The sequence below is a fragment of the Amblyraja radiata genome, chromosome 39 (assembly GCF_010909765.2).
Source record: "Amblyraja radiata isolate CabotCenter1 chromosome 39, sAmbRad1.1.pri, whole genome shotgun sequence".
Classification (NCBI taxonomy): Eukaryota; Metazoa; Chordata; class Chondrichthyes; order Rajiformes; family Rajidae; genus Amblyraja; species Amblyraja radiata.
Window position 1 is genome coordinate 2139724 of NC_045994.1, and position 27710 is coordinate 2167433.

At 43.0% G+C, this 27710-nt stretch overlaps 2 protein-coding genes across 4 annotated transcripts in view; one reads left to right on the forward strand and one right to left on the reverse strand.

The window, feature by feature from the left end:
- Positions 1-28: 28 nt before the first annotated feature.
- tmem127 (transmembrane protein 127) lies at positions 29-7401 on the forward strand. The gene is made up of 3 exons (XM_033014010.1): positions 29-359; positions 3529-3693; positions 4013-7401. Exons 1-3 carry the CDS (start codon positions 125-127, stop codon positions 4318-4320), a joined length of 708 nt encoding a protein of 235 aa, XP_032869901.1. The 5' UTR covers positions 29-124; the 3' UTR covers positions 4321-7401.
- Positions 7402-7665: 264 nt separating this feature from the next.
- The window catches only part of ncaph (non-SMC condensin I complex subunit H), a 45138-nt gene continuing 25093 nt past the window's right edge, over positions 7666-27710 (reverse strand). For 2 of the 3 annotated variants that reach the window (XM_033014006.1, XM_033014005.1), the window contains 7 exons: positions 20180-20302; positions 16905-17009; positions 16652-16816; positions 9757-9870; positions 9068-9156; positions 8606-8681; positions 7863-8219 (listed from right to left, as the gene is read on the reverse strand). In XM_033014006.1, the coding sequence (XP_032869897.1) occupies positions 8160-8219; positions 8606-8681; positions 9068-9156; positions 9757-9870; positions 16652-16816; positions 16905-17009; positions 20180-20302 (732 nt within the window). In that variant the 3' untranslated portion in view covers positions 7863-8159. Of the gene's footprint in view, positions 8220-8605; positions 8682-9067; positions 9157-9756; positions 9871-16651; positions 16817-16904; positions 17010-20179; positions 20303-27710 lie in introns of all 3 variants that reach the window. The other variant, XM_033014007.1, reaches the window with a different exon arrangement.

A 27710-nucleotide genomic window follows, 5' to 3' on the forward strand; every position in this document is an offset into this window, starting at 1 on the left:
TGGGTCCACTAGCCCCGCCCCGGGTGACGTCACGTCCGGTGTGCGCCAGATCGGTTCCGCCGGGTGAGGGAAGAGCCGCCGACACCGATATCTGCCATTTGTTGCCCGGTCAAGGCGATCCAGGATGTACGGGCCATCGGGTTTATCGGGGGCGCGCCGGCGGCCGGGCGCAGGGGGCGCGCTCCCCAAACACACCGAGCGGAGCCTGGCGTCGGCGGTACCCGGCGCACTTTCCGTGACGGCCTTGTGCACGGCGCTGGCGGAGCCCGCCTGGCTGCGCGCTCACGGCGGCGTGTGCCCGCGGCAGGAGCTCGGTGTGGCCGATGTCCTGGGCCACCTGGACTCGGCCCTGCTGGAAGGTGAGGGCAGGGCAGGGCAGGGCGGGCGGGGCGCGGTGAGCGGGCTGGGTCCCAACCGACTCGGCGCCAGGACTTGCCGTCTGGGATCTGACTCCTGAACGGGGCTATCTCGGCCCATCTTGCGACCAAACCGGGCTAGTCCCATTGCCCTACATTTGGCCCATATCCCTCTAAACCTTTCCTATCTTATATCGATCCAAATGATTTTTAAAAACTTGTAATTGTATTAACTTCTATAGCTTCCTGTGACAACTATCGCCTTTAAAAACTTACAGTTGGACAGCTTTAATCCGTCAACTGGAACACTCTTGTCTTCCTGTTTAACCACATTCAAACCACCGAAACTAATATGGAGAAACTCAAGCTTTCCCTTGAATCGAAACACAAAGTGCTAGAATAACTCACAGGTCAAGCTGCATCTGTGGAGGACATGAATAGATGACGTTTCGGGTCAGACCCATCTTTGTCTTTCATTTCCTTCTTTCTCAAGTTAGTTTTCATTTATCTTTCTGTAATGGGCGTCATGAGGCGCAGTAGAAATGCAAGATTATGTCATAATATCTGCACTCTGCTAAATTTCAATTCTTGATCATTTTCAGCTTCTAAAAAACCATTAAGCCCAACACATCATTGATAACATTTCGTCACTTGAATAATCTATTGTTACAATAGAGAATAAACCAATGTTTTTATCTTACCATGTGTGCTAGATTTATATCTCAAATTCACCTGATAGGCTTTGTTCACAGATCACATGACCCAACCGTTCATCAGATTTTCTGAACTGCACTCTCCAATTCTTGAGTTATGGAGCTGTACAGATTGGCTCACCTTATCTGTCGGCCAACTTGGCATACTGGGCTTGTCTCATTTCCCTACATTTGCCCTCCGAACCCTTGCTATCCATATATCTGTCCAAATATCTTTTATGTTGCACTTGTACCCGCTTTTATAGCTTCCTCCAGCAGTTAGATATCGAGTAGATATAGATATTCCAGATATAGAGCCCCCTCTGAGTGAAACAGTTGCCCAGAGGTCCCCCTTAAATCTCTCCCCCTCACCTTAACTTTCTGCCCTGCAGGGATTCCAGTCATGTATAGCACAGATCACACTGGAAAAGGCACAGAGGGAAATGTCAGCACTAGAAATGTTTAACCCTGAGGAAATGACGGACAGGCAAACCTTGTTTTCTGTGTAAATGGGAGGCTGGGTGACACTTATAAATTAGAAGCAGGAGTACGCCATTTAGCCCCTTGTACCTGCTCCACCATTAAGATATTTTACCGCTGCTATTTTCTACACAAACCCCTTGTTTCCCTGAATATTAAAAATAAAATCAATGCCTATGCCCCAGTCTTCTTAGGTAGAGAAATCCAAAGTTTGATGAAGTTACTCTGGTTGATGAAGTTCCATCTCATCTGTCCTGAACACCTCACTTTGAGACTGTAATGCCTCAAGCTGGACAAACATCATCATCACATCTACCCTGTTTGACCCAGTAAGATTTTTTGGGTTTAAATGACATTAATCCTCACTCTTCTAATCTCCATAGAATATAGGCCTAGTTTGTTTAACCTCCCTTCAAATATTCACTATTCCAGTAAAAATCTCATGACTTTTTGTGACCTCTTTTTGAAAGTATTATGTTCTACATCCCTTGGATAGACAGACCAACATACAATATTTTATGTGTGGTCTCTCCAGGTCCAGGTATAATTGCAGTAAGATTTCTTTAGGCTTGCTCTGAATTGCAATGAAGGGTAACTTACTACTGGCTTGCCTTATCTATATGTTAACAACTGTAATTTATTTTTAATCAATGTCCATTTCTTTTAGCTCCTCATTCACTCATAACCTGCGTTCTCCACTATTGCTAGGAAGTGTATAAAATGATGATGGCCTTAAAGTCCTAAATTGAGAGGGCAAAAACCAAGGGATTTAAATTTATATTGTTGTCATTCTTAAGAGATTTATTAATTCAAAGAGCGATTGCGAATTGGAACTCGCCACTGAGAGGCTGAAACCCACGTCATATTTACAAATTTGAAGAGCTATGATCGATAAGACCATGGAGCAAGTATTTGCAGGTGTGATTAGTTTAGGAAGGAACTGCAGATGCTAGTTTACACTGAAGATTAAAAAAAAACATTGGAGTAAACTAAGCAGGACAGGCAACATCTCTGGATAGAAGGAATGGGTGATGTTTCGGGTTGAGACCCTTCTTCAGACTGAGTCGGGAGAGGGAGGGATATGGAAGGGTAAGTGAAAACGAGACATCAAAGGTCATTGTTAGCTAGGGGAATGCGACAATGAAGCAAACAAAGATAAAATTTAATCAGGAATGGTCAGAATGGTTCGAGAACTAGGATGGGGGAGGGAGAGAAAGCGAGGGTTATTTGAAGTTAGAGAAGCAGATAGAGGCACAAGCAACTCAACTGCAAATGCTGATTTACAAAAAAGAAACGCAAAGTGCCGGAGTAACTCAGCAGGTCAGGCAGTATCTCTGGAGGACCTATCTTCAGACTGATTGTAGTCGTGGGGAGAAATGTGGAGGTGGGACGAAGACTGGCAAGTGATAGTTGGAGACACAAATATATACACAAAGTGCACGAGTAACTCAGTGGGTCAGTCTGCATCTCTGGAAACCACGGATAGGTGATATGTTGGTTTGAGACCCTTCTTCAGATGTGATAGGTGCATACAGGTGAGCTGAGGTTTTAATGACAGACAAGTGGACAAAGGCTCGAAATGAGCTGATAAAAGTATGTAAGATAAGGAGAAGAGTGAAATGTGAAGCCAGAGGTGGAATATAGGTGGAAGGGGACGTGTAGTTTTTTTTCCAACTGGCATGGACACATTGGGCAGAATGGCCTCCCATGTTATAAATGTGCTATGCTTTCACCATCTTACGTACACATGGTGCCTATGCCAGCGCGTGTGCCATGTTGGAGACATTTCTGCAGGTCTAATCTGAATTGGGGTAAATTCCCAAATTTAAAATGACACTATATTCCGAAAATAACTATATTCGGAATAAAATGTCAGAATGTGGTTTTTACATCATTTTTTGCCTTGCTGGTTCTATGGAAGATTCTTGTATGTATTTTTGTTACTTGGCTATAATTTGATGTGTGTGTGTGGAGCTTAACCCTATCTTTGTTTTCTGCAGAATATTGTATGAATTCTCAGACTGTGCTGCTGCTGCGGGTCATCAGTGCCTTCTGTTTCCTGGGGATTATTTGCAGTTTGTCAGCCTTCCTGCTTGATGTGTTTGGACCGAAACACCCAGCGCTGAAGATTACCCGCAGATACGCATTTGCACATATTCTTACAGGTCTGTTGAAGTAAAACAATTGTTCTTACGTTATTATCGAAGAAGGGTGTGGCTTTATTTTTAATCTTGCACAATCATTTTGAAAGTGAAACAGCAAAATGTTGTGGGCATGTTTAAAAGAAAAATATCTATGCTTAGGCAGTGAATTGTTGATTAATTGTTAAATAATGAATAGTCCATCACGATGAACTCATCCTTTACATTATAAGATATTTTTCTGTTTTATATGCAGTTCGATGTACTATTAACAATGAGAGAATTCCAGGGGATGCACCTGCCATATATTCTGCTCCACTCACCGGCTTTCTTTTTATTCCAGTTCTCCAATGTGCCACAGTGATAGGGTTTTGTTACTGGGCATCAGAGCTGATCTTGGCACTTCAACAGCAACACAAGAAATATCATGGTTCTCGTGTCTACGTGACCTTTGCAGTCAGCTTTTACTTGGTGGCAGGAGCTGGAGGAGCATCTATCTTAGCAACAGCTGCTAACCTCTTGCGACACTACCCAACAGAGGAAGAGGAACAAGCATTGGAATTGCTGTCAGAGATGGAAGAGAATGAACCATACCCAGTCGAATACGAGATTGTTAATCAGTTCCAACCTCCCCCTGCATACACACCTTGATCAACAGGACATATTACCATTTTTCACCTTAAATCTGTCTTCGATTTTTTGAACTTGTACCTTATTCAATAGATTTCATTTAGAATGGTTGCCTTCAATCTCTCATCATTCACAGTTTAGCTCAACGATTGCTGGTGTATTGGGGGCTAGGAGCTGCAATCATCTTTAAGCCCAAAGTTTGTCGATTCCTCTTGCTGTACCCCAAGTGGCAATAGGAGCCTTTTGCAACTGGTTGAGGGGAGTGTTCCATGTAAGCAAAATACCCGTTCACACTATTTAAAGAGGCAGCATCTTAAATTGTACAATTTAAATTTCAAGCTTGTAAATATTAAACTTTTTTGTGCTTTTAAATAAATTAAAATCGTGGGCTTCTATCACTCAATTATGCTTTATTTCACAACCATTTAAGTGATTAAAAAGTTTGAATTATTTTAAAGAATTAAAAGTAACATTGGATTTTAACTGGCAAGTATATTTTGCAATACTACAAGGATACTGTCTCTGAACCATTGTTCTTATAGTGTTGGCTTATTTTCTTGTATTCTCTCACTCACTGTTGTACAGTGGCTATGTCTTAATGCCAGGATATATTTTTCTGTCATTCCATTAAAAAGGTGCCAGTCCTGAGCTTAAGAATACAAAGTGCTGGGTGGGTGCCCAAAATATCACTTATCCACATCCTTCAGAGATGCTGCCTGACTTACTCCAGCAATTCGTGTTCTGTGCAAGATTCCAGCATCTGCAGTTCCTTGTCTATCTCAGCTTAAGGGAACATCAGGAATTGTTAGAGGGGGTTACGAGATAAATCTATATTGTGAACAGCTAAGTGATTGTCAGATGGTGTGACTGGCCATTTAGGGTTATAATATTTAATGTTTGACTATTGCCTTTGATAGAAGTCTATTACCCTTCCCCTCATGTCACTTCAAGAAGAAGAAAGCACTTTATCAGATTAATTTTAGAAGAGAAAAATAACTTACATTCATATGGCGCCTTTTAACAGGGCAAAACATTAATACGCCTCACTTCAAAAGATTAAGTGAACTTAATATCTGACCAATTTTATATCTTAAGATAGAATTGTAGAAAAAGAATTTAAAATCTGAATTTTGGTTTTCAGCTCACAACTCAGAGCAGCTAATTTTTAACATATCAGCGGCAGCAGTGACAGCTGTTAGAGCTGCCGCCTCACAGCACCTGTGGTCTGAAGAAGGGTCTCGACCCGAAACGTAACCCATTCCATCTCTCTAGAGATGCTGCTTGTCCCGCTGAGTTACTCCAGCATTGTGTCGTATCTTCAATCCTGACAATGCGTGCTACTGTGTGGAGTTACACACTCTCCCCGTGATCCTCTGGATGGGCCGGTTTCTTCGTACATTCCAAAGGCGTGCGGTTAATTAGCCTCTGTAAATTGCCCCTGGTGTGTAGGGAGTGGGTGAGAAAGTGGGTTAACATAGAACTAGTGTGAACGGGTGATTGGTGGTCGGCTTGGACAGTGCCCATTTTCACGCTGTCAATCAATCAACCAGTGTGAAGAAATATCAACACCAACTTCTGGCATTTGATTCTGATAGCAAAAACATATTGGATTCATTAATCCACTGTGAAGATATTCAATGAGACCCATCTGCTACAAAACAATTAATGACGCTGGAAGTGAAATAGGAAATGGAAAATTTACATTTGAATTAAGATGGCTGGTCCTTTAGGCCAATGGCTATGGAGGCCAAGTCTTTGGATTTCTTTAAAACAGATTGATAGGTTCTTGATAGGTAAGGATGTCACAGGTTACAGAGAGAAGGCAGGAAAATGGGGTTTAAAGAGAAAGATAGATCAGCCATGATTGAATAGTGTAGTAGACGTAATGGGCCAATTGGCTTAATTCTGTTCTTTTGTCTTATGTGATTATTTCCATGAGCTATTTTGGTAGCTGATGTACTAAATGGGACTTGTTATTAATAGAAATGTGCTGTCATCTCACATGCATTTTCTTTCTGCATAGTGAACTAAACCAGTCCCTGGGGGGTTTTAGCATCGTCTGCAGGCAAATGCTGATTCTTCCAACTCTGCATTGATGGATGCTGGCAGAGCAACTGATCAAGCCTAGTTCCGGCGCATTCTCCAAAGCCATTCTCCTTTTATCCCTTTAGCCACTTTAAGCATTGATAGTTGGAGTGTGATTATTTGAGCAAGAAACTTTCAGCAAGGATATTTAGTTGACACGAATGATATGTACTTAATTCCTAATCTCGGTCTGGGATTACAAAACTACCAACAAAAGCACAATTAGAACATGAAACTGCAGTCTAACAGAGCTGTGAAGTCACCTTTTGATAACCACATCAGACTGTCAATAGTATGGACTCATTGTAATAACATTTGTCACATATTAAGAATATGGTACAGGTGCATCTTCTGCTATCATGCATTTCTAAAACACAAATTGATTATAAACATTATTTTGATTAGGAACTAGAGAAATTAATAAGCAGAAAATAAGTATCCTGGATTAAAATAGTATGAGGGGGGTGGTGGTGGGAGAATGAACCAGACCTATTGCCATGTAACTTTCCCATTGTCTCTTAAGAATACAGCTGGTGCTTTAAACCAGGGGTGGGCCATTAGCCATTTAAATTGACAGGCAATCGCTTCTGATATAACATTGCGAGTCTGAAACTCTTGCCCTTAACTCTCTCCCCATCAACACAATTCTCTTCATAACAGGATTTTCTGTAACAAGGTTACTGAGGAACACAATTATCAAGTAGTAGAACTACCCAAACTCAAACTTGCACATAAAATTCTAACAAAGGCAACAGCAGTCAAGAAAAAGTATTGAAATTCTAGAAGTGTGCCAAACCTTTTACACATTGTACATTAAATAAATGCACCAGACCAAAAAGCTTCTGATGAATTCTACTGTGGAAAGATTGTCTGAAGCCTGCATTTGTACAGCCGATGACTTGTAATAAATGTTGAATGTTGCGTCATGAGTGGCATTTGTCATTACCAGTTCTACAAATCACTTAACTGTTACTGTTGATTAACTTTACTTTAGAAATAAACTTTTTAAAGTAGTAATCGGAGGGCTGTCTTAATCTTTCCATGTGAGATCTCTTGGGCAAAGTGACCATGTTCAGATTAGATACAGCTCACGAGTGTCTCAATTTGCCCATCTTTGAGTAGCCTAATATTAAATCTCCAGCAGAAAGTATTATTTGGAACTTAACTCTGGAGCACATCCAGTAAAGATTGCATGGGTTTCCTGTGAAGTGCCGGCAAGAAGAATGTGCATGAAGAAGCAGTTAATTATGTTGTCTTTAACACCAGGAGGTTCCCAAGTAATTTACTATTGATAAAATATTTTATTTGTAGCATGGTCACCATTATATATAAAATGAAGTTAATCTGCACACACTATGGCTGCATAAACAGTACAAAATGATTAAGTTATGTTTTGGTGGTCTTGGTCGTCCTAATGTCAACCTCATTTTATCCTTTTAAATTATTGGTAGGCAAGGAACATAATTTTTGTGGATTTGTGATATACTACACTGGATGTTGAGCAAGGATTAAAATGTCTTGAAATGACAAAAGATAGCTAACAAGTACAAATAAATCATTTCTAGAAAGGTATTTCTCAATTGCTTTTCTAAACACCTCACTTCTGAAGAAGTGGTCAAAGATGTGAACGAATATCTAAAAAAGGATCCACGACACAAGATTTACCGTATGAAAATGAGGTAAAGTTATAGCATGACAAGGCTCGGTATCACGAGAAAACATTTACAATATGTACAATTTCCTCAAAAGTTCAGATATGTACAAGTAATATTACTTCAGTTTCCTTGTTTGATAAAAACATCTGACAAATCCTCTTTGCCTTCGATTTCAAGATTCTGAAAGATAAAACACAATTATCAGTCTTTCAGGCCACTTAGTCCTGTCCAGTTTCAACCAGGTCTTTTTGCCTGACCCAGCTATAATTTGGGCCTCAGAATCATAAGGGCTAAATCTAAGGTAGATTCTACTGGGTGCTCCGGTTTTCTCCCACATCCCAAAGAGGTGCGAGTTTGTCGGTTAATTGGCTTCTATAAATTACCCAATGGTCGTGTCGAACGTGGATGGGGAAAGTGGGATAACAGCTAGTGTGAATGGGTAATCAATGGTTGGTATGGACTTGATGGGTCAAAGTGTTTGTTTCCATGCAGGTTTAATCAATCAACTTTTGAATGGATATTCAGTTGCTAATGTAGCATGCAATAATATAATGTTATACACATACCTTTTCATTGGCCAAGTGCAACAGACAGGCAAATACCATGGGAATAGACAAGTTCTTTGCTAGTGTTCTTGGCAACCTGCACACACACACACACAAATAATCTGAGTACAAGCATAACAATGATTACATACATATGTACAATAAAGTTAGAGCCTTTAACACAGAAACAGGCCATTTGGCCCACAATGTCTGTGCTAATCATTCAATGTCCAATCTATACTTATTTCATTAATAAGTACTTTGTCCTTAACCGCTGCCCAGGCGATTCAAATACCTCCTAAATATTGTGAGTGAGGGTACAATCCTCTCAGAATTTGCATTCCAGATTCTAACCACCCACTGGGTGAACTAATTCATTTAATTGAACAATTATTTTTAAACTTATTAAAGATTAATGCATGTGATATTCATAATAAACACACATTTAGTGAGAGTGATTTAATTTAAACAAGAGAAACAAACCTTTCAAACAGATCCTTGGTAATAGCTGCTAAGCTTTGCTGTCCTTTCACTGTCATTGCATTGTCGTTTGGCTCTTCAATTGCCTTATCCTAATTATTCAAACACAAATATTAATGCATACAATACATGGATATAGCCTAACTTCACAGCCTATAAAACTGCAGCACTAAATGCACCATAGCTAACTAATTGATGATGGATGAGGGTGAATATTCATAAGAACACCTTGATGAACTCTGCTTCCAAATACTCCATTCAGCGAAGACAGTACCTTTGAAAGATGCCTTCTCAGACAATCCTCAGACAGTAGATAGATACAAAAAGCTGGAGTAACTCAGCGGGACAGGCAGCATCTTTGGAGTGAAGGAATGGGTGACATTTCAGGTCGAGACCCTTCGTCTAAAGAGCTACTCTAGCTTTTTGTGTCTATCTTTGGTTTAAATCAGCATCTGCACTTCCTCCCTACACAATCCGAAGACAGTACTTCTTCAAACCACTGGAGACTAAAATACATATGCTAAGCGCAAGAGGAGCGCCTTTTAAATCCAATAGTAAACATGCAGGTTTTTTGGGAAACCTAGTGCTAACAGGAGGAAGCATTTCAGAGCACTACCCTTCCTGAATAATTACAGCTTTAACGGATGGATTACTCGCCAGTGACTGATGATCCCATTCAGCACATTCCTTACCTGTCCATCTGAGACAGCCGAATTTCCAGTCAGGAGTTCCCACATGTTTTGCTTCAATCTTTTCACATCCATCCTTTTTGCTGTTTTTGAATAATTCAACAGAATTTTGTTGACCTGTAAAGATTCAGAATTTAAGAGTTAGAATCGTAAACTTTTACGACACAGTGCCGATCAAATTAATTATTTTTATTTAACACAAAGCCTGAACTGGGATGAGAAGGGGTCTCCAGCGTCATGATTAAACAAATGCAGTGACCGTACAGTAGATCACAGGGAAATGCTTAAATCAGAGATGATAGCAAAATATGTGTAAACAAGGAACTTATTCAGTCTGAAGAACGGTGCCAACCCAAAGCATCACCGATCCATGCATCCACAGATGCTGCCTGACCCACTGTGTTACGACAGCAATTTGTGTTTATTTTAGGGGCAGCATAGTCACGCTGCTGCCTCACTACCAGAGACCTGGTTTTGATCTTGACTACGGGTGTTGTCTGTGGGGAGTTAGTACAGGTACTCCGGTTTCCTCCCACATTCCAAAGACATGCAGGCTTATATGTTAATTAGCTTCTGTAAATGGCCCCTTTGTGTAAAACATAGAACTGGTGTACAGGTAATCGATCAGTTAGCCAAAGGGTCTGTTTCCATGCTGTATCTCTGAACAAAACAAAGCTTATAATAGCAACCAAGCTCAGCTTTTCTGCTGTACACCTTCCCTGTTTAGATAGATCCAAGCCAACACATTGCAATAAGTTTGTACGTGGTAGGAGTAGAATTAGGCCATTCTGTCCATCAAGTCTACTCCGTCAGTCAATTATGGCTGATCTATCTTTCCCTCTCAACCCCATTCTCCTGCCATCTCCCCATAACCCCCGACACCCGTACCAATCAAGAACCTCTTATAATAACCATATAACAATTACAGCACGGAAACAGGCCATCTCGACACTTCTAGTCCGTGCCGAACACGTATTCTCCCCTAGTCCCATATACCTGCGCTCAGACCATAACCCTCCATTCCTTTCCCGTCCATATAACTATCCAATTTATTTTTAAATGATAAAAACTAACCTGCCTCCACCACCTTCACTGGAAGCTCATTCCACACAGCCACCACTCTCTGAGTAAAAAAGTTCCCCCTCATGTTACCCCTAAACTTCTGTCCCTTAATTCTCAAGTCATGTCCCCTTGTTTGAATCTTCCCAGTGGGAAAAGCTTATCCACGTCAACTCTGTCTATCCCTCTCATCATTTTAAAGACCTCTATCAAGTCCCCACTTAACCTTTTGCGCTCCAAAGAATAAAGCCCTAACTTGTTCAACCTTTCTCTGTAACTTAGTTGCTGAAACCCAGGCAACATTCTAGTAAATCTCCTCTGTACTCTCTCTATTTTGTTGACATCCTTCCTATAATTAGGCGACCAAAATTGTACCCCATACTCCAGAATTGGCCTCACCAATGCCTTGTACAATTTTAACATTACATCCCAACTTCTATACTCAATGCTCTGATTTATAAAGGCCAGCACACCAAAAGCTTTCTTTACCACCCTATCTACATGAGATTCCACTTTCAGGGAACTGTGCACAGTTATTCCCAGATCCCTCTGTTCACCTGCATTCTTCAATTCCCTACCATTTACCATGTACTTCCTATTTTGATTTGTCCTGCCAAGATGTAGCACCTCACACTTATTAGCATTAAACTCCATCTGCCATCTTTCAGCCCACTCTTCCAACTGGCATAAATCAAACATGACCTTCCAGGCACAAATCCATGTTGACTGTTCCTAATCAGACCCTGTTTATCCAGATGTTTATATATATTATCTCTAAGTATCCTTTCCATTAATTTGCCCACTACTGACGTCAAACTAACAGGTCTATAATTGCTAGGTTTACTCTTAGACCCCTTTTTAAACAATGGAACATGCGCAGTACGCCAATCCTCCGGTACTATTCCCGTTTCTAATGACATTTGAAATATTTCTGTCATAGCCCCTGCTATTTCTACACTAACTTCTCTCAATGTCCTAGGGAATATCCTGTCCGGACCTGGAGACTTATCCACTTTTATATTTCTCAAAAGTGTCAGTACTTCCTCTTCTTTGAATCTCATAGTTTCCATAGCTACTCTACTTGTTTCCCTTACCTCACATAATTCAATATCCTTCTCCTTGGTGAATACCAAAGAAAAGAAATTGTTCAATATCTCCCCCATCTCTTTTGGCTCTGCAGATAGCTGTCCACTCTGACTCTCTAATGGACCGATTTTATCCCTCGTTATCCTTTTGCTATTAATATAGCTGTAGAAACCCTTAGGATTTACTTTCACCTTACCTGCCAAAGCAACCTCATATCTTCTTTTAGCTTTTCTAATTTCTTTCTTAAGATTCTTTTTACATTCTTTATACTCCTCAAGCACCTCATTTACTCCATGCTGCCTATAATTATTGTAGATCTCCCTCTTTTTCCGAGCCGTGTCCAATTTCCCTTGAAAACCATGGCTCTTTCCAATTTTTACTATTTCCTTTCAACCGAACAGGGACATAAAGATTCTGTACTCTTAAAATTTCACCTTTAAATGTACTCCATTTCTCTTCCACATCTTTCCGATAAAACAAAATGTCCCAATTTACTCCTTTTAAATCCTTTCGCATCTCCTCAAAGTTAGCCTTTCTCCAATCAAAAATCTCAACCCTAGGTCCGGTTCTGACCCTCTCCATAATTATATTGAAACTAATGGTATTGTGATCACTGGTCCCGAACTGTTCCCCAACGCATATCTCTGCCACCTGACCCGTCTCATTTCCTAACAGGAGGTCCAGCACCGCCCCTTCTCTAGTAGGTACTTCTATGTATTGCTGCAAAAAACTATCCTGCACACATTTTACAAACTCCAACCCATCCAGCCCATTTACAGAATGTGTTTCCCAGTCTATGTGTGGAAAATTGAAATCTCCCACAATCACTACCTTGTGCTTACTACTAATATCTGCAATCTCCTTACATATTTGCTCTTCCAATTCTCGCTCCCCATTTGGCGGTCTATAATACACCCCTATAAGTGTTGCTACCCCTTTCCCATTTCTCAGTTCCACCCAAATAGCCTCCCTAGACGAGCCCTCTAATCTAACCTGCCAAAGCACTGCTGTAATATCTTCCCTGATAAGCAATGCAACACCTCCACCTCTTGCCCCTCCAATTCTATCACACCTGAAGCAACGAAATCCTGGAATATTTAGTTTCCAATCACAGCCCTCCTGCAACCATGTTTCACTGATCGCCACAACATCATACTTCCAGGTGTCAATCCAGGCTCTGAGTTCATCCACCTTTCTTACAATGCTCCTAGCATTAAAATATACACATTTAAGAAACCCACCCTCTCTTATTCTCTGTTTATTGTCTTTTTCTTCTCTCTCCCCTACATTTTGGGTCAGAGTGCTACCATTCTCTGCCTCCTGCCTCACACACTGACTGCTAGCTTTCCCAATTTGAGTCCCTCCCCCCAACCATACTAGTTTAAAGTCTCCCCAGTAGCCTTTGCAAATCTCCCCGCAAGGATATTGGTCCCCCTCGAGTTCAAGTGCAACCCGTCCTTTCTGTACAGGTCGCACCTTCCCCAAAAGAGGTCCCAATGATCCAGAAACTTGAATCCATACCCACTGCACCAGTCCCACATCCACTCATTTATCCTCCACCTCACTCCATTCCTACTCTCACTGTCGCGTGGCACAGGCAGTAATCCTGAGATTGTTACCTTTGCAGTCCTTCTCCTTAACTCTCTACCTAACTCCCTAAATTCTTCTTTCAGGACCTCTTCTCTTTTTTTACCTATGTCGTTGGTACCTACATGTACCACAACCTCAGGCTCCTCTCCCTCCCATTTCAGGATTTCTTGGACACGTTCAGACACATCCCTGAGCCTGGCACCAGGGAGGCAAACTACCATCCGGGTCTCCTGTCTGCGTCCACCGAATCGCCTATCCGACCCCCTGACTATAGAGTCCCCTATTACAATTGCACTCCTCTTCTTTTCCTTACCCTTCTGAGCAACAAGACCGGTCTTTATGCCAGAGGCCCGGCCGCTGTCGCTGCCCCCAGGTAGGCTGTCTCCCCCACCTTTACTCAAACATGAGTACTTATTTTGGTACGGTACTCTTTTACATCCAGAACTGTGTTGACAACGTCACCGTCGACAAACTCATCCGGGTGTACCCCAACCAGAAGCCGTGGATGACAAATGAGGTCTCCTCAAGGACCGCAACACCGCCTTCAGGTCTGGCGACAGAGCCCTGTACAGCGCTGCTAGAGCCAACCTGGAGAAAGGAATCAGGGATGCCAAAGCGGCCCACAAGAGGAAGATAGAGGACCACTTTAACAACAACGATCCACGGCGGGTGTGGCAGGGCATCCAGCACATCACCAACTACAAGCCCAGCAACAGCACGACGGCCACGCCTCACTGGCAGAGGAGCTGAACTGCTTCTTTGCTCGCTTCGAGGCAGAACCAGAAGAGTTCGTCACCATTCTCCCACCAGCCCCTAACAACAACAACTACACCCTCACTGTGCAGGAGCATGAAGTGAGGCGGGTGCTCAGGGCGGTGAACCCGAGGAAGGCTGCCGGCCCGGATGGCGTGACAGGAAGGGTTCTGAAGGAATGTGCAGACCAGCTCTCCGAGGTCTTCACGAAAATCTTCAACCTGTCCCTGTCCAAATCCATCATCCCACCGTGCCTGAAGTCTGCCACAATCATCCCACTACCAAAAAAGCCTGTTATCAGCGGCCTTAACGACTACCGACCGGTCGCTCTCACACCAGTCATCATGAAGTGTTTCGAGAGGCTGGTCCAGCAGCACATCAAAGCCAGCCTCCCGCCCACCTTCCATCCACACCAGTTTGCCTACAGAGTAAATAGGTCCACTGAGGATGCCATCGCCATTGCTCTTCACACTGCACTGACCCACCTCGAACACCAGGGGAGCTATGTGAGGATGCTTTTCATTGACTTTAGCTCCGCCTTCAATACCATCATCCCCAGCAGACTGGTCACCAAAGTCATGGATTTAGGACTCTCCCAACCCATCTGCCTCTGGATCAAGGACTTTCTGTCTAACCGCCCCCAGACCGTCAGACTGGGCTATCACCTCTCCACCTCCATCACACTCAGCACCGGCTCCCCACAGGGCTGTGTGTTGAGCCCCCTCCTCTACGCCCTCTACACCCACGATTGTGCCCCCGCCCACTCCACCAACACCATCGTCAAGTTTGCGGACGACACGACTGTGGTTGGACGTATCTCAGGAGGAGATGAGACAGCCTACAGGGAGGAAGCCCAAAGACTGGCAGCGTGGTGTTCAGACAACAACCTCATCCTAAACACCACAAAAACAAAGGAAATTATCATAGACTTCCGTAAGAACAGTGCAGCCCCCAAACCCCTATTCATCAATGGGGACTGTGTGGAGAGGGGCTCAGACTTCAGATTCCTGGGCACACAAATTAAGGAGGATCTCTCCTGGACTACAAACACCACCACAGCAGTCAAGAAGGCCCAGCAGCGACTCTACTTTCTGAGGATCCTCAGGAAAAACAACCTGGAGGAGAAGCTGCTGGTGTCCTTCTACCGCTGCTCCATCGAGAGTGTGCTGGCGTACTGTATAACCACATGGTATGCCAGCTGCTCTGCAGCGGACAGGAGAGCCCTTCAAAGGGTCATCAACACCGCACAAAAAATCACTGGCTGCCCACTGCCCTCCCTGAAGGACATCTTCAGCTCTCGCTGCCTTGGCAGGGCAGCCAACATCCTGAAGGACCCTCCCCACCCTGGACACAACCTGTTCCACCTGCTGCCCTCTGGCAGACGGTACAGGTCTTTCAAACCTCGCACAAACAGACTCAGAGACAGCTTCTACCCCATAGCCATACGTGAACTTAACAATGCAAAATAAGTAATAACACTCACATTCAACTGAATGGTTCTACCTCAGCTGCTATTGTTATTTATCTGTAATTTTTTTAAATGTATATATTTTTACCTTTTCTTATATATTTAAAATTGCTCTTGTGAATCGCACCGTGGGATTGACTTTTAAATTTCGTTGTACCAGGTGCAATGACAATAAAGAGATTCATTCAGATTCATTCATTCAACCTGTCAATCTCCACCTTAAAAATATCAATTGACCTGGCCTCCACAGCCTTCTGTGACAAAGTAATACTTACCCAGAAAAGCATTTTACCAAAATAAATCTATATTCAATTTACTCTGACCATGGTGAGGCTACATTTTGTTATTGTGTTCAGTTTTGGTCACCCTGCTATAGGAGGGATGTGGTTAAGTTGGGGTACAAATGAGTTTTACAAGGATGTTGTTTGGACTTAAGGAATTGATCTAAAGGGAGAGGTTTGACAAGGTAGTTTATTTTTTGGAGCACTGGAGGATGAGGAGTGATCTTATATAGATGAACAAGATCACGAGGAGAATTAATGCAGTAATTGCAGTCTTTTACTCAGAGTAGGGGAATCAAGCGCCACAGGTCGAAGGTTTAAGGTGAGAGGGTATAGATTTAACAGGAAACCGAGGGACAACTTTTTCTATAGAGGGTGGTGGGTATATGGAATGAGTTGACAGAGGAGGTTGGTGAGGCAGGTACTATAACAACATTAAAAAAACATTTGAACAGGTACATGGATAGGAATTGTTTAGAAGGACATGGGCCAAATGCAGGCAGATGGAATTAGTGTTAATGGGGTATCTTGGTCGACTGGAGCAAGTTGGGCTGAAGGGCCTGTTTCCATCTGCATGGCCATGTATAAATTGATCTCTGCACTGCTCAATTATACTGCAAAGTTCCTTCAAAGTATTTTCTGTAGCCAATATCACACTTACTCTCTGTGGTTCTGCTACTAGGTTTTCGCCTCCATATGTTGTGATATTTGACCATTTTCCATCTTGCTCCAGCATATTCCCTTCCTGCTGCATTACAACATTATCTGTAAACTCAGCGGAATCATTTGAGCCAACAAATCCTTCATGCTCATCATCGCTATCCATCTGTCAGAAAAATAAAGGGAAACAAAGTTATTTCATAGGTAGATGATGTTGCCCATTTATGAAACAAGTTCGTAAGAAAGATATATACCTGAGCTCTAGGGCAGAAATTTGAAGTATCATTGAGGTTGTTATAATCATATCCCTCAATTTTTTCATCTTGGTTTGAGATGTTTTCTTTCACAATTCGCTTTATCTGTAAACAGACAATTTTGGAGAAAGGTTTCAGACTGAACAAAATGAGCCAAGTCAACAGTGGAAAATAAAACCCTCATGGGCCTGTCCCACTTAGGCGACTGCCAGGGACTCATTTTAATGGAATTCACCTACGACACCTGGCGACAACCCACGACAACCTATGAGAATATCCTGGTTATGTAATAATTGTAGTGTAAAATATTTTATTAAGTAAAAGATTAGCTTGACTTTTTTGGGTTCTGAATAAACTGAAGTTTTATAATTCTGTACCATATTAGAGGAACTGTGGGGATCAGGAAGCTAGAGCTTGCATACCAAGCTTTTCTGATAGTGCTTCCTGTTCCGCCCAAGGAAAAGACGATTAACAATAGTGGGAGAGGATGTTGTTTTCTGTGGACTTGGAAATTGGGTAAACAGAAACTTCTGTGGGTAACTGATAAAGATCCTTATTTCTGTGGGTAACGGATAAAGATCCTTTAAGAAGGTACTACAGATCAAAGATCCTATAGATAGATAGATCACTCGACGAAAAAGACGTAGTATGGTCATGGGCACATTCATGGGTAATTTTAGGCCCCATTTCCGTAACCGGCTTCCGTCTCTGCACCAAAGATCCCATAGCGGAGCAAAGATAACTAGTGCGGAGACGGAAGCCGGTTACGGAAACATCCTCGTAAAAATAAAAGTTATTTGGTAAAAATCTTCTCTTCATTTTCATAATTTAAATTTATTAACACAAACTGTTCCCCCGCAACGTTGATTACACTGCGAGTCGGGTCGGGTCACGGAAATGGATGAAAAAAAACGCCCACGTTCCGTTCCGTACTACATGTCAGCCCATTGCATTTAGCAGGAGTGGTCTATCTTACTCCGCTATAGGATCGTTGCTGCAGATGCTGGACCTGTTTCCTGTTATGAAGACGTTTTGTGATCAACCGTTTGTGATTGATATAACCACTGTATGGCAAGTATTATATTAGGAACAAGTATACTTTGAATGGGTACAGCCTGTGATTGATTTGTGTTAAACATCATTGCTGCAACTCTGTATAAGCATGTGACCACGTTTCCAAAACACTATAAAAGATGCCGTGTGTCTTCATTCATTAGCAGTAGCTCAGGAGAGTCAGTGTGTCTGTTGCATACATGACTCGGTATCCCTAACACTCTCGCCGGCTGATGATCAGTAGAGCTCGAGTTGGTTTGCCTAACCCATTGTGAGTTGTCTGTTCTTAAGTAAGTGAACCGTATCACCTACGTTAACCTATGACAGCAGAAATTGTCGCCACTGTCGCCTAGAAATGTTCAACATGTTGAAAATTTTGCAGCAGTCGTCTGTAGTCACCCAATAAAAAAAGCGCCTAAGTTGGACAGGCCCATCACTCTAAATATAGCCATCGTGAATCAAATCTGGGCCATGTGCTCACAATTCACTTGTGAATACAAAGCTCGTACCACCATGTAGCCAAAGTCTAGAAGCAGGACTTCAGCCCATCCACACAAATTCTGTTTTTTCATCAACCCTAATAAACTTTTCCCAAGCCCCGATTCTCTTGCCAGTTACCTACCCTAGGGGCAGCATGCTTTTATTATACACAATGAAAACAGTTCATGATTTATTGTTCAAACCCATGTTCAATGCATTAATTAACATCCATGAAATAAACACTTGTCACTGTTCTTTTTACTTTTAATAAAACAGAACCATTTGTAGTAGGAAGATCGTAAAACAAAAGATAGCAATTTGTTTTCTAAGAGGCAAGAAATGTAACGTGACAAAAACAGAATGAAAGACCTTGATCAATGGCTCCCTCAAACTGACATTGGAGAGGTTGTCTGTTAAATGTCGGAGTTCAGTGGAAACAAACTTTATGTGGGAATACAGTCCGTCTGAGGGAGTCTGTCACTTATCATGGTCTTCCTTTCTATTTTTGTTATTTATAATAATAATAATAAATTTTATTTATGGGCGCCTTTCAAGAGTCTCAAGGACACCTTACAAAAATTTAGCAGGTAGAGGAAAAACATGTAAGGGGAATGAAATAAATAGTAGAGACATGACTAGTACACAAAGTAAAGACAGAATTCAATTCAAAACACAATATGAGGCAATTAATGCACAGATGAAAAGGGAGGGGGACGTGGGGCTAAGGATAGGCAGAGGTGAAGAGATGGGTCTTGAGGCGGGACTGGAAGATGGTGAGGGACACGGAATTGCGGATCAGTTGGGGGAGGGAGTTCCAGAGCCTGGGAGCTGCCCTGGAGAAGGCTCTGTCCCCAAAACTGCGGAGGTTGGACTTGTGGATGGAGAGGAGACCGGCTGATGTGGATCTGAGGGACTGTGAGGGTTGGTAGGGGGAGAGGAGGTCAGTGAGATATGAGGGGGCCAGTTGGTGGAGGGCTTTGTAGGTGAGGATCAGGATTTTGTAGGTGATCCGATGGGAAATGGGAAGCCAGTGAAGTTGTTTGAGGACTGGAGTGATGTGATGCCAGGATATGGTGTGGGTGATGAGTCGGGCGGCTGCGTTCTGGACCAATTGGAGTCGGTTGATGTAGGTGGAGCTGATGCCAAGAAGTGAGTTGCAATAGTCCACTCGGGAGGAGATGAAGGCATGGATGAGTCTTTCAGCAGCGGGAGGTGTGAGAGGGTCTGAGTTTGGCGATATTGCGGAGATGAAAGAAGGAGGTTTTAATGACATGGCGGATGTGAGGCTCAAGGGAGAGGGTGGAATCAAAGATCACGCCAAGGTTGCGGGCCTGGGGAGATGGGGAAACAGTGGTGCCGTCGATGGTGAGAGTAGGGTTATTGATTTTGCTGAGTGTGGCTTTGGAGCCTATGAGGAGGAATTCTGTCTTATCGCTGTTGAGTTTGAGGAAGTTATGTTTTATCTACTCATAAGGACAGCAATTTGTTCTAATTCTCTTTCCTGTTGCCTGCTGCATGCTGCATTCGGAGTGGGGCAGTTATCTTGCTCAGTTACATCTCTAGATGGAAGATATTGGAATAACAGCTAATTATGGGTATTGGGCACACCATGTTATACAAAACTAATGTGTTTTTGGGCTCCTTCACGATGCCTTTTTGTGTTGAGAACACACCTCAGAGAAACCTAAATACATCATTCCCTCATGTTCATTACAGTAATTTATGGAAATGTATCCATTTACCTTGATAGAGGGTTTAAGGAACAAACAGGTTAGGTTGTCTGGATCATAATGGAAATCTGTTGGCAGCGTTGTCAGCTTTCCGTTACGCCGGTCTAATGTAGCTTTTGAGATTGTTGTGGCAGCCTAGAGAAACAGAACACAATGATAATGATTCAAATTTTAAACATAGAAACATAGAAAATAGGTGCAGGAGGAGGCCATTCGGCCCTTCGAGGCAGCACCGGCATTCATTGTGATCATGGCTGATCGTCCCCTATCAATAACCCGTGCCTGCCTTCTCCCCATATCACTTGACTCCACTAGCCCCTAGAGCTATCTAACTCTCTCTTAAATCCATTCAGTGACTTGGCCTCCACTGCCCTATGTGGCAGGGAATTCCATAAATACCTCTTGTTAAATCAAGTTACATCCTAAAGATCTCTGCTCTGGAGTTTAGATCTTATTGCAAAATACAATATAATAACAGGGTAGGTGGCAAGATGTTTACACTAGTATGAGAGCCTTGAACTAGGAAGGGGGGGGGGGGAAAGAGAGACACACAATTGTAAGATTGATGCGGAGGGGCTCCACAAGAGGAAGAATGCCTTTTAAAACTGATCTGCGCAGAAACCTCACAGAATATTTAGAATTCTCCCTGGAGGTTTATGGCGGAATTTAAAAAGAAAGCCACACTTAGACAGCTACATGGATAGAAAAGGTTGAGAGATAAAACAAAACGTGGGGAAATAGGACTAGCATTGATGGTGCATCTTGGCCGACATGGGCAAGTTGAGCCAAAGGTTACCATGTTGCAGGGTTCTATAACTTTCTTGTTTTGAAAGAACAGGGAACCAAGCACTATGGTTAAACCATACCTGGTTCCCCTTGGTGGTGGTGGTGGTAGCCATCATCCACCTGCTCCATCGTTCCTATGCTCACCTGGATAAGCTGAGAAGCACTGCTAGTCATGTTTTTTTACTTCTCCAGTTTTTAACACCATCTAGCCTGCCTTGCTGGGGAGCAAACTGGCGAAGGTGCTGGTGGATGCTCCACTGGTGTCCTGCATCACCAATTACTTGACTGGATGACCGCCGTATGTCAGGCAACAGAACTATCTCGGACATGGTAGTGAGCAACACAGGGGACCCACAGGAGACGGTCCTCTCTCCCTTGCTGTTCACAATCTACACCTCGACATCAGATATAACTCAGACTCCTGCCACCTGCAGAAGTTTTGTGAAATGCATCAGCGAGGGGAGAGAAGCTGAATACAGAGATGTACTCAACAAATTTATTGAATGGTGTGGGCCGAATCACTTGCAGCTCGCATCCAACAAGACAAAGGAGTTAGTGGTGGACTTTAGGAGAAGAACATCCCTGTCCCATCTCCATCATGGGCGTGGATGTGCAGGTTACCCAGCAGTACAAGTACCTTGGAGTTTATCTGGACAGTAAAGTGGACTGGTCCAGGAACACTGAGGCACTGTACAAGAAGGGACAGAGCCATCAGTACTTTCTGAGGAGGCTCCCCTCTTTCAACGCCTGCAGTGCTGCCGATGTTTTATCAATTGGTGGTGGCCAGTGCTATGTTCTATGCTGTTGATTGCTTCACTGATCCTTCACTCCTGTCTCCGGTGTACAGTTCAGCCTTCACCTAACTCCCCCAGAGAGAACAAGGATAGAGTACTCTAGTCCTCACCCTTCATCCTGCCAGCCTCTGCATCCAACATATCATTCTGGCATTTCCGCAACACTCTACGTGATCCCACCACCGGTTACATCTATACAACCCCACATCTTTCTATTGAGACCACTCTCTGCAGCTCCTTTCTTCACTTATCCCTTCCCATCCAGCCGACCCCCTCCCCAGGTAATACCCCTGCAATTGCAGGAGTCACAACACCTGTCCCCACAGCGGGTCTGGCAATGTCTCTAGAGAAAATGGATATGACATTTCGGGTCAGGAACCTTCTTCAGATTCCTTACAAATATTTACAATACCTGGTCATCCGAGATTCCCAAGGCTTACCATCCATATCTTTCATCCTTATAAGAACATGTTGGTCCTGAACTCTAGCAAGCTGGCTGCTAAAATTTAGAACCTCTCTTTTCACTCAAATGGCCTCTCCCATCCAACCTCCCAAGGTTCATAGAAACATAGAAAATAGATGCAGGAGTAGGCCATTCGGCCCTTCGAGCCTGCACCACCATTCAATATGATCATGGCTGATCATCCAACTCAGTATGCTGTACCTGCCTTCTCTTCATACGAGTGATCCCTTTAGCCACAAGAGCCGCATCTAACTCCCTCTTAAATATAGCCAATGAACTGGCCTCAACTACCTTCTGTGGCAAAGAATTCCACAGATTCATCACTCTCTGTGTGAAAAATGTTTTCCTCATCTCGGTCCTAAAAGATTTCCCCCTTATCCTTAAACTGTGACCCCTTGTTCTGGACTTCCCCAACATCGGGAACAATCTTCCTGCATCTAGCCTGTCCCTTAAGAATTTTGTATGTTTCTATAAGATCCCCCCTCAATCTTCTAAATTCTACTGAGTACAAGCCGAGTCTAGAAACATAGAAAGTAGGTGCGAGAGTAGACCACCAGGTCCGTCGAGCCCGCACCGCCACTCGCTCATGGCTGAACACTAAACAGACACACTTACCCACAAACAGTAGACACAAGACACAGAACACAAGACACTACCCTCCCCTTTATACCGCTATCACCCCTCTCCACCCCAAAAACCTCGTGATCTCCTGGGGGAGGCAAAAAAAACGGATAAAAACCCAGGTCCAATTCGGGAAAAAAATCCGGGAAATTCCTCTCCGACCCCAATCTAGGCGATCGACACTTGTCCAGGAGATCACTCAGGTCTTACTATACTAACCATACCTAGGTCCATATCCCTGCCCTCTCCCCGTAGCCCCTTATCCCCTTGGCAGCTAAAAAACCATCTATTTTAGTCTTAAATATATTTAAAGTTTCTGCTTCCACTGCTCCCTGGGGCAGTGAATTCCATAAATTAACCACCCTCTGGGTGAAGAAGTTCTTCCTCATCTCAGTTTTAAAAGAGCCCCCCCTTATTCTGCAACTATGTCCCCTAGTTCTAGTTTCCCCGATCATTGGGAACATCCTCGGTGCATCCACCCGATCAAGGCCCCTCACGATCTTATATGTCTATCCAGTCTTTCTTCATATGAAAGTCCTGACATCCCAGGAATCAGTCTGGTGAACCTTCTCTGTACTCCCTCAATGGCAAGAATGTCTTTCCTCAGATTAGGAGACCAAAACTGTACGCAATACTCCAGGTGTGGTCTCACCAAGATCCTGTACAACTGCAGTAGAACCTTCCTGCTCCTATACTCAAATCCTTTTGTTATGAATGCTAACATACCATTCGCTTTCTTCACTGCCTGCTGCACCTGCATGCCTACTTTTAATGACTGGTGTACCAGTGACACCCAGGTCTCATTGCATCTCCCCTTTTCCTAATCGGTCACCATTCAAATAACAGTCTACTTTCCTGTTTTTGCCACCAAAGTGGATAACCTCACATTTATCCACATTATACTGCATTTGCCTTGCATTTGCTCACTCACCCAGCCTATCCAAGTCACCTTGCAGCCTCCTAGCATTCTCCTCACAGCTAACACTGCCCCTCAGCTTAGTGTCATCCGCAAACTTGGAGATGTTGCATTCAATTCCCTCGCCCAAATCATTAATATATATTGTAAATAGCTGGGGTCCCAGCACTGAGCCTTGCGGTACCCCACTAGTCACTGCCTGCCATTCTGAAAAGGACCCGTTTACTCCTACTCTTTGCTTCCTGTCTGCTAGCCAGTTCTCTATCCGCATCAATACTGAACCCCCAATACCGTGTGCTTTAAGTTTGTGTACTATAATCTTATGTGGGACCTTGTCGAAAGCCTTCTGAAAGTCCAGATATAACACATCCACTGGTTCTCCTTTACCCACTCTACTAGTTACATCCTCGAAAAATTCTATAAGATTCGTCAGACATGATTTACCTTTCATAAATCCATGCTGACTTTGTCCAATGATTTCACCACTTTCCAGATGTGCTGCTATCCCATCTTTAATAACCGACTCTAGCAGTTTCCCCACTACCGATGTTAGACTAACTGGTCTGTAATTCCCCGTTTTCTCTCTCCCTCCCCTTTTAAAAAGTGGGGTTACATCAGCTACCCTCCAATCCTCAGGAACTACTCCAGAATCTAAAGAGTTTCAAAAAATTATCACTAATGCATCCACTATTTCTGGGGCTACTTCCTTTAAGTACTCTGGGATGCAGCCTATCTGGCCCTGGGGATTTATCGGCCTTTAATCCATTCAATTTACCTAGCACCACTTCCCGCCTAACCTGGATTGCACTCAGTTCCTGCCCAATACTGTTGTTATTAGCCTTCTTCCAATTTTGCACTTTTATCCATATTCGCACCCATCTTACAACTTATGGGTTTATCATTACTATTCCTAAAATGCTCCTCCACTGAAAACTCAATCACTTGGTCAGGTTTATTCCCCAATAAAGATCTGGTATGGCATCATCCCTCTCAATAAACCTCCTGGATGCAACTAATAAATTCTTCCTCATATAAGCTTCTGACACGAAGAGTCTTAATTAACATATGGGAAGTTATTATCAATCACTACAACAATACTGTTGTTTTGCATTGCTTCAATAAGGTGCCTGCATTCAGTTCCTTTAGTTCCAGCTGGGTATTGGGAGCTCCTAGTAGTGTAATCCCCTTTCATTCCTGAGATATGCAAATGGCCACACTGGATGAAGCCTCCATGATAAATTCTCTAAATACACCTTTGATTTTCCCCCTGTTCATAATGCAACTCCCCAGTCTGAAGAAGAATCCCAAGATGAAACACAGTCTGTCCATTTCCCACGATAAATTACAAATAAAACACAAAGTACTTGTGCTATAACTCCAGGATAAGTGCTCAACTAAGAAAGCCAACCCCAAGGCATTGTCTAACTACCTAACTAAATATACCAACTTACAATAAATAACTCTGTATGCAAAAAACATTTACCAGCATATTAACTAGCTCTTAAAAAAAACGAATCCTGTGGATGCAAGTATATCATTGGGGTTATCAAGTGGGCACCTCCCTTCACTGGTATTTCTTGAGTTAGGTCCACGACACCTTGGGAAGGCTCAACAATTGGTTCTGGCATTCCAGAACAATCCTCCTCAATACCTGCTCTCACCACCTATGTTACAAGTATCTACTAAATAATGGAAGCTGCAACCAATTAGTTCACACTAAATGCTAAACATTTCCAACTTATCCTAGGCCATCATTAAGGTTGTAACACCACAAATATCACCCTTGTATACACTTGCACAGACTATAATTACAAAGCAAAACTGCATGTCATTCGTTTCCCCTTCTGTCCCAAACTCATATTATTTCTTCTCCACCAACAGCCTTGCTCTGCTGCCTCTGACATCTGCTTTATGGCCTGACGCAAACTCTGTACAAATCCATACAAATTCCTAGCTCTCAAAATAGCAAAGTGGTCGATCTCACTATGAAACCTCAACAACCCATCTCTACCGGACATCCTCTTGCTCTCCATCCTCGCTGCTCAACATCTGCTGCCAACTCTACATATCTTTTTCCTTTCATAAGCTCATCCACTAAGTTCTCCCAAGCCACCGTCAGTTCTATAAAATACACCATCCGCTGACTAAGTGACCATAATACTATATCAGACCTCAAACTAGTACTAATTATTTCCTGCAGAACAAGCTCTCCTCCCAAATCTATCTGCATCTCCCAATCATTGGCTCCCAGTAACTGGCCTGATTCATGTCTGTCTGCAAACTTCCCTCCTCTACTTTTCTCTCCCTCACAGACAAATGAATCGCTACCCTCTCAGTCCTGATGCCGACTGAATTCACGTGCTCTCCTCTCAATTGCTGCAGCTACTGTATGCACTTCAAGATCTGGTTATGCCGCCAAGTATACAGACCCTGAGAAAGACTAGTCCAACATCCTGACAAAATATGCCTCAACATGGCCACCTCTGAGCACAAGGAACCCGCCGCGTTCTCACCTACCCATTGTTTGAGGATCTGCGATGATGGCAGCACATCATAAATAGCCCTTGTATGGAAACCTGCATGACCCGCCTCCATGCACCTCAGGTGCCTCCAGCTAAACTTCCTTTCCTACACTTTCCCAGTTCATCCACTGTCCCTGCTTAACCCGAGCTACTGCCCTTATACATCTCACTGCTTCCTCCTGACAACGTACCTGGTCTGCAACCAATTTCCTCCTCTCTGTTGGACCTGCCTTACTCAACATTGGTTTCCCTGTGCTGAGCCCTTAGCCTCTTTTCCCTTTCTGCACCCTACCAACAATGTCTGTATGGCTCAGAGCTGCTTGTGCTTTTTCTACTGCCTGCTTTGAGTTCCACTTTCTCCCTCTACTTACATTTGGCACCAGATTACTAATCAAGCCATCCTTGCTCCCTGATAATTACAACTCTAACCTCACCTTAGCACACTTAATAGGCTAGACAATGGTAAATGGAGAATACCTTTCTCATATAAAGTCACATTACTGAGACACCGTGGAACTCCGAACAATTTCCTAATATAAGAACTAAACAATCTCTCTAACCTTTCCACCTTTGAAATTGGCACCTCATATACTATCAATGGCCACATCAATAGCCCAAACTGCAAACACCAACTTGCCTGGAAGCCCTGACTTCTATATCCTTTCTAACCCATCAATAACATATTTTCTAACTTGCTTAACCTGTTCCGTGTCATCCAACTTCCTGTTACAACACCTGCCCAAACTTTTAACTGGTTTCTCCATTATAGATGACATTTCTTCATCATCTACATAAAACCTTTTGTTTACTACCTTTCCTCTGACCAAAGAAATACTCCAAGATTTACTAGGCTTCATCTTTAATCTAGCCCATTTAAGATGATAATTTAACTTCTCTAATAACCTTCTTGTACAAACTACTGTTGTGGTCACCAAGGTCAGATAATCCATAAAGGCCCTGATTGGAGGGAGGCGCAGCCCATCCTGCCGTCTCTCCCTGCTCTAATCACTAGCTCCATCACCATAATACCCACCCTTCTTACACAACTAGTGTAAGCCATGCTGTCGTAAAGTCTACTGTACCTAAACACATTCGGACATCTTGGAAATAGGCTTTCACTAAATTTACTATCGATCCTGGAACGCTAAAGAAATCAAAAGCACTCCAAATAAGACTACATGGCACAGATCCAAAGACATTTGCCAGGTCCAAAAACACTACATGCAAATCTCAGTTTTTCGAGCTTGGCTGTCTGAATCTGGTGCCTTATTACGCTAATGTGTTTTTCGCAACCTGCAATTCTTGCTTTCTGCACTGTGGTATATATTAACCTGTTCCTTTCGAACAATCTTCCTTTCTAAATAACTTGCCAGCATCTGTGCCATTATGCTAAATAAAATCTAGCCATTACATTTAGGAAACTAAACAGACCTAACTCTGA

Excerpts from the sequence above, each read along its gene's own strand:
- tmem127 (XM_033014010.1), top strand. The coding sequence starts at position 125 with ATGTACGGGCCATCGGGTTTATCGGGGGCGCGCCGGCGGCCGGGCGCA. Across the intron at positions 360-3,528 it reads GGACTCGGCCCTGCTGGAAG|AATATTGTATGAATTCTCAG; the intron begins GTGAGGGCAGGG and ends TGTTTTCTGCAG. Across the intron at positions 3,694-4,012 it reads ATTTGCACATATTCTTACAG|TTCTCCAATGTGCCACAGTG; the intron begins GTCTGTTGAAGT and ends TTTTTATTCCAG.